Source organism: Cicer arietinum, chromosome 6, assembly GCF_000331145.2.
Source record: "Cicer arietinum cultivar CDC Frontier isolate Library 1 chromosome 6, Cicar.CDCFrontier_v2.0, whole genome shotgun sequence".
NCBI classification, from domain to species: domain Eukaryota; kingdom Viridiplantae; phylum Streptophyta; class Magnoliopsida; order Fabales; family Fabaceae; genus Cicer; species Cicer arietinum.
Window position 1 is genome coordinate 19,393,679 of NC_021165.2, and position 12,408 is coordinate 19,406,086.

General features: G+C 31.0%; 1 protein-coding gene across 1 annotated transcript; it reads right to left on the reverse strand.

Moving 5' to 3' along the window:
• Positions 1 to 784: 784 nt before the first annotated feature.
• Positions 785 to 3,706, reverse strand: LOC101506217 (multiprotein-bridging factor 1b). The gene is made up of 4 exons (XM_004505424.4): positions 3,442 to 3,706; positions 2,944 to 3,027; positions 1,219 to 1,301; positions 785 to 1,135 (listed from the first exon to the last, which is right to left on the reverse strand). Exons 1-4 carry the CDS (start codon positions 3,578 to 3,580, stop codon positions 1,016 to 1,018), a joined length of 426 nt encoding a protein of 141 aa, XP_004505481.1. The 5' UTR covers positions 3,581 to 3,706; the 3' UTR covers positions 785 to 1,015.
• Between the last annotated feature and the right edge of the window lie 8,702 nt (positions 3,707 to 12,408).

Sequence of the window (12,408 nt, forward strand, 5' to 3'; positions counted from 1 at the left end):
ATGATTTATTTTTACTTATGCTATTGAGTACACATTGATTCACAAAATTTGATAAACATGCAACAAACTAATGAAACATAGTAACGTAGTCAAATACAAAATAAATAATAGACAAAGGGGTAAAATAAAGGTGATATTAGTATATTTCGTGAGTTTTTATATACTGGCTTCGAAACTTCCAACATTTTCCTTTTTATAATTGTATTTAAATTATCTTATTTGAATTCACCAACTAACATAAACCCTTATGAGACGATTTAAAACCCTTATCAAAACAATTTATGTATAAAATATTAGACTATATTATCTTTTATTTTAGAATTAATTTATATATGACAGAAAAAAAATATCCATGACCCATTTTTTCCTCATAAACAACACTTTGGCTTTTGCTCTTTAATAAACCAACATTTTAGTCGTTTCAAGTGGGAAAAATGATGGATTTACATTTCAAAGTTGCACTCATCCACACAAGTTTGACATTATTATGATTCTTCCTTGCCTTTGCTAATTTACATAAATATAAATTTAATAACAAAGTGTGACTAAGGAATTATTCTAAAGATTCGTATTTAGTTCATGTTTTGTTTAGTTGAAAGAAAGAGAAGATAAAAAAAACTGAAACTAAAATAAACTAAGGTCACGTTTGCAAAGGGAGTAAAATGGTCTTGAACAAATAATAAAAGTTTAAAATGATAGATTCAGATAACATGTCATGGAGTGTTAAAACTTTATCTTTGACAAATGGAGCGTTAAAAGTTAAAACTATAGGTAGCGCCTACTCTGCAAATCGAAGTAGTAATAAGTTAGAAATATCACACCAATCATACCTTACAATCACCAGAAACAGGGTTTGTGCTGAAAATGCAACTTAACATATTCGAACAGGTGAAAACCAAGGATGCTCAGAACCATTTATCTGTCTTATATATAGACAAATAGTGAGCATACACAAACACGGTAACGCCTCAACAGTGGCATGCAAACCTAGTGCACAACCATGAAATTAGATTCCTCATTTCTTGCCACGCAGTTTAGCTCCAAGGGCTCTCTCCAACTTGCCAATTATCTGCTGGTTTGGAATGGCTTTCCCTGACTCGTATTCTTGGATCACTTGAGGCTTCTCATTGATTATCTGCAAGTAACCAAGCTCGTCATTGATAATGTCTAACTAATAATAAACAACATATTGAGACTGATATTGAGGAGAGAAAATACTTGAGCAAGCTGAGCCTGAGTAAGATTCTTGTCCATCCTAGCTTGCATTATAGCCTTCTTCAGTTCAGTTGGTACACGGTCATCTGCATACAAAAATTTCAGCCACATCATATATGCAACAAGGCAGGATCACATGTCATTCAATTCAAGTATCCTTGATGATGAAAGGATATGAAAGATTGTCACAGGTGTGCAGAAAAAATGCATCCAATGCTTTAATTTTGGTATTAAGAAATATAAAGGTGGCCATACTTCCTATATTTATTAAGCAGGATATGCTATTAACATTACATGAACCCAAAGCGTGCACAATCAATAAAGGAAAAAAAAGTAAGGGAACATCAGGTTCAACCATGTTTTATGCTCATGAAGCCAAGAGAAAATTTTGATCAAAACCTTGAATTAATGATCTTGAGACCCAGGCAGCTCAACATCTCATCAAGCAAAGTAAAAGATAAACAACCTAATAAAAATAAATTACAGAGAGTATCAAGAGAAAACATAAGAGGTGAAAGAATCAAGACTAGATTTAAGTAAAATCAATCTTGAGTTGACTATCCAAGAGATTGAATGAGGCAACGGCTAATTTCTGTCATTTCTTACATTCTAACCACAGAGAGAGATCATACAAAGAGGCACATATGAATTCAAAATTCTATAATCTGATGAGGTTTATAATTGAAACATTAATGAATTCCACACACAACTCACAACATATAAATCTGGTAGATGGACTTCCGTACAAGCCCTTAGAGCCAAGGTCCTCCTTTGAGAAAATAGTTCTCGATGTTGCACAAAAGAAAAATCGAGAGTTCAGAAACTATTCAAATCCCCTATAACTTCCCCACAATCGATTAACAAAATGCTAAATAACTGCCCTAAGCTGCTAATTATCTACTTTCCTATTACATAATTGCTATATAACTGTCATTACGTACAACTGCTATAATATTAATTTGGTCCTGTAATTTTCATATTTCTCCTGGAGTACACAAGCCATATTTTAGGTATATCTGCTCTAGATCATGCAGAAAAAATTTCTGCATGATCCAGAACTTGGTGGCTGGCCCAAACTCTGACTTCAAGCTCTAACACAATAATTCAACTTAGAAACTGCATAAGAATCAGATACTGACTTGGCAGGAGAAAAACAAATATTTTGGTTCTGTGAGATGGAGTTAATGTGCATCGATTCCTATAGAAGGACAGTGGACCAAGTTCACAATTCACACTCCCATGTCCAAACTATGCAAGCATTTATTGAGGTGTACTAGGACTAAAAATCAAGATTGACTGTATAACTTAAATTTGAGAGGTAAAATCAAACAAGAAAACAAAAAATACTACGAAAACATTATGAATTTCCAACCAATTATAAGTTATAACGATTCAAAATATCTACCAACACTTTTAGACACCCAAAAATTAGCAGTACCTAAAGTTCAATGCATATGCTTCAATTCAACTTACATGCTCTAGTATAGAACTACAATTCAGTCCAGTAGCAAAAGTCAGTAAACAAAAACATAACTACCAAACCACATGCTCCACACACAATTTTCTGTTTGACGAAACTACTAAAGTTAGAGAACAACATTGTCTAGATAACTCACCTCACCATTCTCCCCATATAAGTGCTTAATCAAAAGTGGATGCAGTGCGGTTCTTTCAATGGTTAAAAAAACATAAAGAACAAAATAGTGTATCAATATGTGCAATACTCACGAGCAAGATTCTCCGTATCATCATCCAGCCTTTTAGTGTTCAATGAAGTGCTACTAGAGGCAGCTTTGTTTGTTCCAGCATTATCTGTATGTACAACAATAGAACAATACCCATCAAAAGTCCAAACTAGCCAAATCAGAAAGCATATAAACACACACAACCATAATCAAAATATTATAAATTAGCTATTGTTTTTAAGTACCCTCAAACTAAATAGTTATAAAGACCAATTTTATTTTTATCTAACCCTTTAAAAGATTTAATTTGCAAATTACATAAATCTGCCGCCTCAAAACCAAATCATCATAGCCAGCTACACCAATCAAATTACAAGACGTCCAGATCCGAGAGTTAAAAACATTATTTAATTAATTAATCAATTTATACACCTTTTCCCTATTATCCAAATTCAAAAGCAATTTTAGTTTGGCAAAATCACAAACAAACAAAATCGAGAAATAAAAAACCGATTGTTTAATTTTTGGAAGAGGAACGAACGTTTCTTGACGGTATCGATATCGGCGCCGGCACGGCGAGCGGCGTTGACGGCTTTCTCGTCCTTCTTGGCGGCAGCGTTGGGAGCTTTCTTGCGGATGACGACGGGTTCCCAATCCTGAGAAATAGGGCCACCAGACATGTTTATCTCTGTGGTTATGATTTTCTGTGTGTGTAGTGTAGGGTTCCAAGCTCGATGAAGGTGGAGATGGAAAATAAAGTTGCCGCAGATAATCTTAAGAAATTGAAATTGATATTTTCTTCACGATTTCTAAATTAAAATACCTTTAGATAAATTCCAGAAAAGTGGAAAAAAAATGTATAATTATTTTTTAAAAATTTAAATATTGAGTAGTCTTCGTGCTGAATCACATTAATAAATAGTCTATTGTAAATTAATATTTAAAAATCAATGAAAATTTTATCAACGCCTCTTCAAAATAAATAGTTTATTTTTGTGTTATATGTACTTAATTATTAACAATTCAATATGAGATTAATATTTTTTTATATCAAATTAGTATTATTTAAATTATTATATAATTATAAAAATAAAAAATATTCATTAAGTTACATATAAAAGACGATGTTTATAATCATTATCATTTTTAAACATTTATCAAATACTAGTTTATAAGAGACTGTAGTCTCTAATAGAATTTCCTTGTGTAAATTGGGATAATCCTCCTACCCCTTGAGTTAAATTCCTACACTACAATATATCAAAATATCAATGTTATCTTTTTTTTTTTTTTTCACTATTTTACAGTTTTACGATTTAACTTTTTTATTTTTATTTTAGTTTTTTTAATACATCACACTCTCACGTTCACCAAATTTTCAGATAGATGTAATTTTACAATAAAAAAAAGTTATGAAAAAATCTAACACAGGTTTTTCATAACATTGTGTTTTTTAAAAATAATAATTTCATTTGTTTATGTATATGGACATATGGCTATTATATGATAAAACGTGTGTAAATACTAATAATGCATTTTTAATTGATCAAGTAAAATTAAATTTAATTGTTTTTATTAACGAATAATTATAATGTAGTGTTATAGCCTAATTTATTTTATACATTATTTAACCACATATATCTCTCTAACTATTTGGTCTCAAATAAGTTGTCATTTTCAAGATAATCATGAAAAACAATGTCCGGCTATTTGGTTACGAATTTGAAATCTACCAATGTATGGCTATTGTTTGTCATAACAACACACCTTGCCAAGTTCAACAAGTTTGTCATCACATCATACACAACCCTTTCAACAACATAATGCATGCGAAACAACTTTCGCAACCAATCCAATTTATAATGAGCACCCTTGATCTTCTGCATTTCAACCTAAACTTCTTCAACAAATAACTCCAATAATAGTAAATGTCATAGCTCTATTGGTATTTGTTGGTGTCTTGTGGATTAAAGATCTCACCCCACATCATCCACTTTAATTAGGGCTAGACAATCGAGCGGGTTAAACTTTCAACCTAAACTTCTTCAACAAATACCTCCAATAATATTAAATATCATAGCTCTATTGGTATTTGTTGGTGTCTTGTGGAGTAAAGATCTCACCCCACATCATCCACTTTAATTAGGGCTAGACAATCGAGCAGGTTCAACATGGTACGAGCTAAAATAGTAAATTATGTATAAACTGCAGGTGATAAATATAAGTCCAATTACGTACACTTTTTGGTGTGTGCATGTTATGGATCCTTAGCTTAGAAATATAAAGGGGAAATGACATTTACCTTCCTTAGGTCACATTAAATAACATTAACACTCCATTTAATTTAAAAAAAAACTCTCACCTCCCTTATACTCACTAAAAAAATTGTGCATAACATTTTTTCTGTCACTCTTTCAACTTTATTTGTCATTTATCAAAAAGACACTAGAATACACACTCTAATTGTGCTACTAATAACATAACTATACATTTCAAAATTGGTAATACTATATGTATAGTTGTGCATTTACAAATTAAAGCGAAAACTCTAATTGTGTCATATAGTAAATGACATGAATAGATGTAAGTGTGACAAAAAAATGTTTGGTGTAGTTTTTTTTAGTGAGTATATGGGAGGTTAGTGTTCTTTCAAAACTAGAAGGGTGTTAGTGTCATTTAAGATGACCTCAGGAGAGGTAAATACATTTTTTCCAAATATAACAGATGAAAAATTGTAATATTTTTCAAAAAGATAAGAAGAAAATAATAAATTTGGACAAACGATGAATAAATATGGCCGAAAAAACTTGTGATCATCACTATAATCATATCTGGTCGTTGAATATGTTGTCACATGCAACCACCACAAGTAAACTCGCAATTACTGTGGTGCTATCAATACAACATTTCTCGTGATGGTGACCACCTGAGAAAGTATTCGAATGAGAGAGTGGTATATAATGATTTTTATCCATAAAAGATGATATTATATATAAGAGATTGAGAGAGAATTATGTTGAGTAAGACAAATAATGCAAAAAAAATAAAAGTGGAAATATTTTATGGCGATAATCTAATGATAAAAAGTGAAGAGAGAAATACGGGGAGAAAATATCATGCAAATAAAATATAAAACGGTTGCATAATAATAATAATAATAATAATAATAATAATAATAATAATAATAATAATAATAATAATAATAATAATAATAATAATAATAATAATAATCTAAAAAGCATACAAAAATCAATTGCCTTTCTCTTGTTTCAATTAAAATTGATTATTTTATTTTTCAAAATGCATTACTTAGACCACTGAAAGGACATTACTAGGCTACTAGCAGGTTTGACATTATTGTGCATGTTCAGTCGGGGCAGGTTCGGATATCGATAGGTCAAGAATATGAGTTCGAAATCACTCATTTTAATTTGCACAAAACTGATTATGGTCATCCTGATGATTCTTCATCATATGCATATTTTTCATTGATATTAGTCTTATTTATCTTTAATCATTAGTTAATTTAAGGAGTTATTTGATATATTTTGTTGATTTTAGTTCTTTGATTTAATAAAATATTTATGTTATTATTTCCTTGATTAAGTAGGGATTTTTCGGAGTTTTGTGTTGTTACTTTGTTTTAGCGCAGTGTTGAATTTTGGTGAGAAATCAACATGACCTATGTAGAGTATTTCAGCCATATATGGAGTTGTAGACGTCCAATTGGAGTCAAACGGAAAGCTACGATCCATAGCTACAACTTTTATGAAGACACTGGAACCAAATTCAGACTCAAAAGCGGCGTAAAATGCAATATACGTCAGACAACAGATGTTGTGTGCTTGAAGCGCGCCATCCGCGCCTGAGACACATTTCCAGCCGTTCAACACTATCTAGGCACGCATGGAGCGCGTTTTCTGCGCCTGGGGCGCATTTCCGGACTAGTGACATTGTCCAGGCGCGCCTGGAGCGCGCGACACGCATCAGCATTCATAAAAACACAATTTTTCATTGTTTTAGGGATCTTTTTGACTCTTGGGAAGTTGGGAGACTTGAACCCTAGCATAGAAACTCAAAGACGGCCGTTTCTAACATCATTGGAGCAATTTTATCAAGAATCATTCATGAATCCTTCTTGTAATTCTTCTCTAATCTCATCTTTTTTTATCTCTATCATGAGTAACTAAACCTTATTTGTTAGAGATGAGTGTAACAAGATGAAACCCTTATTTTTATGATTTGATTTCTAGTTATATAAATAAGTTTATTGAATTATTTTTCTCATCTCTGTGCTTAATGCTTTTTATTGCTTGATCAACATTAAAATGTTCTACGATTTGTATTTTGAAACGGAAGTGGACTTTACGAATGCTTGAGATGAGAAATTCATGAATTTGTAGTCTAAACATAGATGCAGATCATGAAACCAATTAAATTAGTTGCAAAACAATAATTTACAAGAGAATTTCTGTACGGTAATGCTTAATTCTAATCTTAAATCTACTAAGGAATTAGGGGTTACTTTGGAATTAAAGGTTTTGTCACTAAGACATTAGGGCAAGAATAATAAAGAGAATTTGGTAATAATTCAATAAAGGAATTTAGTAACTAGGATCAAATTAGACACCAAGGTTGGATTCGAAGTGAAACTCATCCCTGACATTTTTCTCATTATAAATGATCAATTTTATTACTGTTGTTAATTTCAAATATTATTTCAATCAATTCAGAAACTTTTTGTTCAATTTCAGTAATTAAATATAATTTGATAGTAAAACGCAATACTTTAGTTCGACATTCGGTACTACCGTTTTAATTATTACTTGCAACGATTCAGTACACTTGCTGAAACGCTATCACATCCTCTCACCCGTGGGACCGATCTGACCCACCCGTTTGCAGTCTATTTGTTGTAGGTTGCTCGATTTTCAGGTAGGTCAATGGTTTTTGTCCCCTTTAACTTTAATTGTCATTTCACCAAATGACATGTGAAATGACTACATATTTATGTGTCACCTCTCTACAAATATATATATGATGTTGTTGTTTATCAATTTAAGACAATCCTAATTATAGTCTATTTGTTGCGGGTTGCTCGATTTTCAGGCAAGTCGATGGTTTTTGTCCCCCCCTAACTGTTATTGTCATTTCACAAACTGACATGTGAAATGATTACGTCTTTCTGTGGCACTTCTCTAAAAATACATATATGAGGTTTTGTTTATCAATTTAAGACAACCCTACTATAGTGGACCTAAGTCAGACGGTTCCACCCAAGTCTCTCACACTCGAGGTAGCACTTGCGGGGTAAAGTTTTGCAACTTTATACCACAAGCAGCCAACTTTAGCATGAGTTACTCTTGCAAACATGTAACATATTTGGTTTGAGCTAAGATTTAAATAAGCGGAGGACCTGAGTTCAAAATCAGATATAGAAGAAAAAAATACTAACATAACATTCATATATATATTCAATATATAATACAAGTAATAAATTAATTAAGTATAAGAATACAATTGATTTACCTCTCCCTGCCACACTTTTGTGAACAATGTGAAGATTAAATAACTTAAGCATATACGCCCCATACGGTCCTTTGGAGAACTGCACACGCTTCTTCTACTATAGAGGTGCATCCCCTATTATACAAAATCATCCTCCTACAATATAGTTTATTCATCCTATTGCTCAAACTCCTCATTCATTTTCCAATGTCATTGAGTAATAATTCAAGCCATATCATTCATCATCCAATGTATTCCTTTCAGTCGAGTTCGATTTATGAAGGGAGGTGACTCTGCCGAAGTAGACAATGTAGAAGCTTTGTGTGACACACATACAATTTTATTGTCGCGTTTTCTACAACTTGCACCCATTGAAATAAATTATTTTAAAAAGATCATAAAAACCTAGCTCAAGTTTTATGGAACAACAAGCATAAAGGATTACTTGCAACAAGTTTTTCAAAACTGGTATGTATTCCGAAAAAACTTCGTGCAAATTTTTTTAGTAGTTTGGATCATCTCGATCCAAATCTTTATTAATCCTATCTATTTCCTTAAATTTTACTTTTTATTTTCATTATTTTTCTGTTGGACTGAAATATTATATTATATAGATCATACACGTAAAATTTTACATAAATTTAAAATCATTTGATATGTTATTGATACTTGTGAAAATTAACGATGTTTAGTGAGTGCATAAGACATTAATTTTTTATGTATCTCAATAACATATCGAATGATTTTATATTTGTCTAAAATTTTACATGCATAATCTATATGATATCAACTTTCAATCTAAACTTAAAAAAAATGGATAAAAATAAAATTAAGATAAATAGAGAAGACTGAGAGAGATTGAGGGAAGTTAGGATTGAAAGGATCGAAATCTATTTTTCGGTATGCATATTTGTTCCGAAAAATTGGAGTCAAGATTTTTAGAATCAAAGAAAAAAGTCAATCACTTTTACTTCCAAAAATATTTGTGATGAAACAAGTGAAAATGACTGGTTTGGGTCACTAATAATCCAATATTTCTCATTAATTAGTTTGTTGCTTTGTCGGTTTACTTTCACATGGTTGAATAATCACATTGTGCTTAGTTGATTACATATCTTAAGTCATTTTATATTAGGAGATAAATTAATTTTACCACCCATCAAAAGTACTTTGAAAGTACATGTTTTATAACTATTTTTCTTTTTCCATTTGAACATTTATTTCAAGACAAAAACATTATTTGTTTTATGTTGGAATGCATATTTCTAAAATAATATGATTTTTTTAAAAACATTGAGGCGGGTAAATTGTTTTGTAAATTGTTTTTAATCTGATTATATGAATTGTACAAATTTTGTTAGTACTACAATTTTAAGACATTGTCAACCTAAAACTTTTGTACAAATGTTATGTTTGGCAGGAAAACTTAGAGTATGAGCACATGAGGTGGATAAATGTTGATATAAGATGGTGGAACAAGGGATATATACATAGAGAGATGAGGTGCATAAAGGTTCACCTTTGGTCCCTCCTTATACTAGAGATACTTGTGTGTGATATGTGTTGAACAAAGCCTAATAATAATCTTCAAAGATTCTTATAGATTTTGCATTGGCGCCTCACAGCACTATCAAAGATAGTCAAATCTAGCGTTCTCATTATTAAGTCTACTTGTCGAAGTCAATTCCAAATTCATTTCTCTTTGTTTGAGTCTAATAGGATGTAGAAGGTAATGCTTTCTAATTTTAATGTGGTGATGTTGATCATTGTTGAAGTTTTAAAAGATTTTCAAACATCTTTCTATTGTATACTACATTTAACACTTCTTCACTTTATTAATGGTCTTTACTTAGCACATTACATTAAATACGAACGTAATTACAAAGGTGAATAATTATATTGTGGTTTCATGTTTTAAGTAACAAATTACAAAAGTGACACCACTAATACATACTTCCATTATATCAAGGGAACATTTTATTTTGGTGAATAAATGAACATTTTTCTTGGCTTAGAGGATCTATCATTTTAATTTATTTGCATTGCAAAATGAAAGAGGCAACTCTTGTCTTATTTTTTAAGAGTCTTATCAATAAATTATAACATTACACGACAATGAAGGGGTGTGATTCAATTCACCCTTATAATTTTATTTTTTTTCACATCAATCATTTTAGTATGTGAGATTTATATATATATTTTTTCTCATATTTATAAACAAAAAAACTAAATGCCGACGTTTATAAATTATAACATTAAACGATAGCGAAGGGATGTCATTCAATCCACCCTTGTAATTTTTTTTCCACATCAATCACTTTAAAATGTGAGATTGACATTTTTTTTTTCCTTTCATTATAAAAAAGAAACTAAATGCTGACATTTATTTTAATTGTTTTGTTCATTTGTAGTTTGGCCTAAAAGCATTATTATTATAAAAAAAACTAAAAAAATCTTTTGTCTATTAAAAAAAATCCCTTTACATAGAATTGAAGCATTCCATAAATATAGAAAGTAATAATCACATAATATTTTATTAAATTCCTACTTTGACTAATCTTTATTATTATTATTATTATTATTATTATTATTATTATTATTTTGTTGAAATTATTTGTTTTTGGGAAAAAACTAAAAACAACTTTAGTAAAAACGAACGCACATGACAAATCATAAATCACATATTTGGAAATATATTTTTCATCATCTTTTGTTCATAAAGAAAGTATTGAATCATACGGATTTTTTGGAGTTCAATCGCAACTGAGTTTCGCGATTTCCGTCCCTTTTTCTCTTAAATCCATTACAAAAAATACAACTTTACGAGACTAAGATGACAATACTTGCGAGAAAGAGACGATTCTAGTGAAATTAACGGTTAAAACTCGTTTAGCGTTGTTCTTGTTCTTCAATTTTGTGGCTTTGTTGTTCGTTCTTTTTCTTCTCTTTTTGAGTTTGTGTTTCTACTTTCTATTTTAGGTTCATAAATTTGATTTAACAAATTTTAGTTTAGTTGTATCTATTTTTTTTGTAAGTGTCACGACCCGAAATTTAAATGTCGTGACCGGCGCACAAGCTATACTCCTAGCCTGACAAGCATATCAACTAACTTAACAATTAAAAACTAAATCGTTCCCTAACCATTTCAAAAAAATATATATACTTTTTCTCGAAATTTCGACAGAGTATCCTCTGTAACTTCAACATTCCCAAATTTTTGTAAAATCCCTGTTCAGCTTTCAATTCAGTCATAATTCAAATAACATAATCAAATTGCTTAATACACTTCCCAAAAAAAAAACTAAATAGACTTTCTAGACTCCAAAATAGCTGCAATTTACATAGACTCAACAAATGTTACAAAAATGGTCATCGATCAAAGAGGTCTACCAAAAAAGAAGTATGTTGAGACTTGAATCAAATAATAGATTCTTACTCAGTTGCTTACGAATCTGAAAAAAATAAGCAACATAAAGGGGTAAGTCACAAAGACTTAGTGAGGAGACAACAACCATCATCAATTAGTAAGGAAATACAAAAGGCACGAATAACTGTTTAATCGCTTGACAGAAATATTAAAAATCCAGTGAATAACAAAACGAAATCAAAATGAACAACCTTAAAATCATCATAAAAATCAAACAAGTAACAATACAAATTTTTAGAACCAAAAGGCGGCTTTATCTCATTGATAGCCCTTTCCTCCTAAGGGTGGCATTTCCCTTAGGGGCGGCTCCATCTAACGGATGGCCTTCTCCTCTCAATCCCACAACGCATCGTCACATATCAATTAGGGAGCTTACATCGCGTTGATAGCTGTCTCCTCCTACGGATGACATTTCTCATAGAGGCGGCTCCATCTAATGGGCAACTCTCCCTAATCAACACGAGGTAACTAGGTGCACCTAATGCAGTTAACGATTTAATAACAATAACACCGATTTCCCAAAATGCGCATTTAAAATCATTTCATCGTAATTCATGAAAAAACATATTCAAT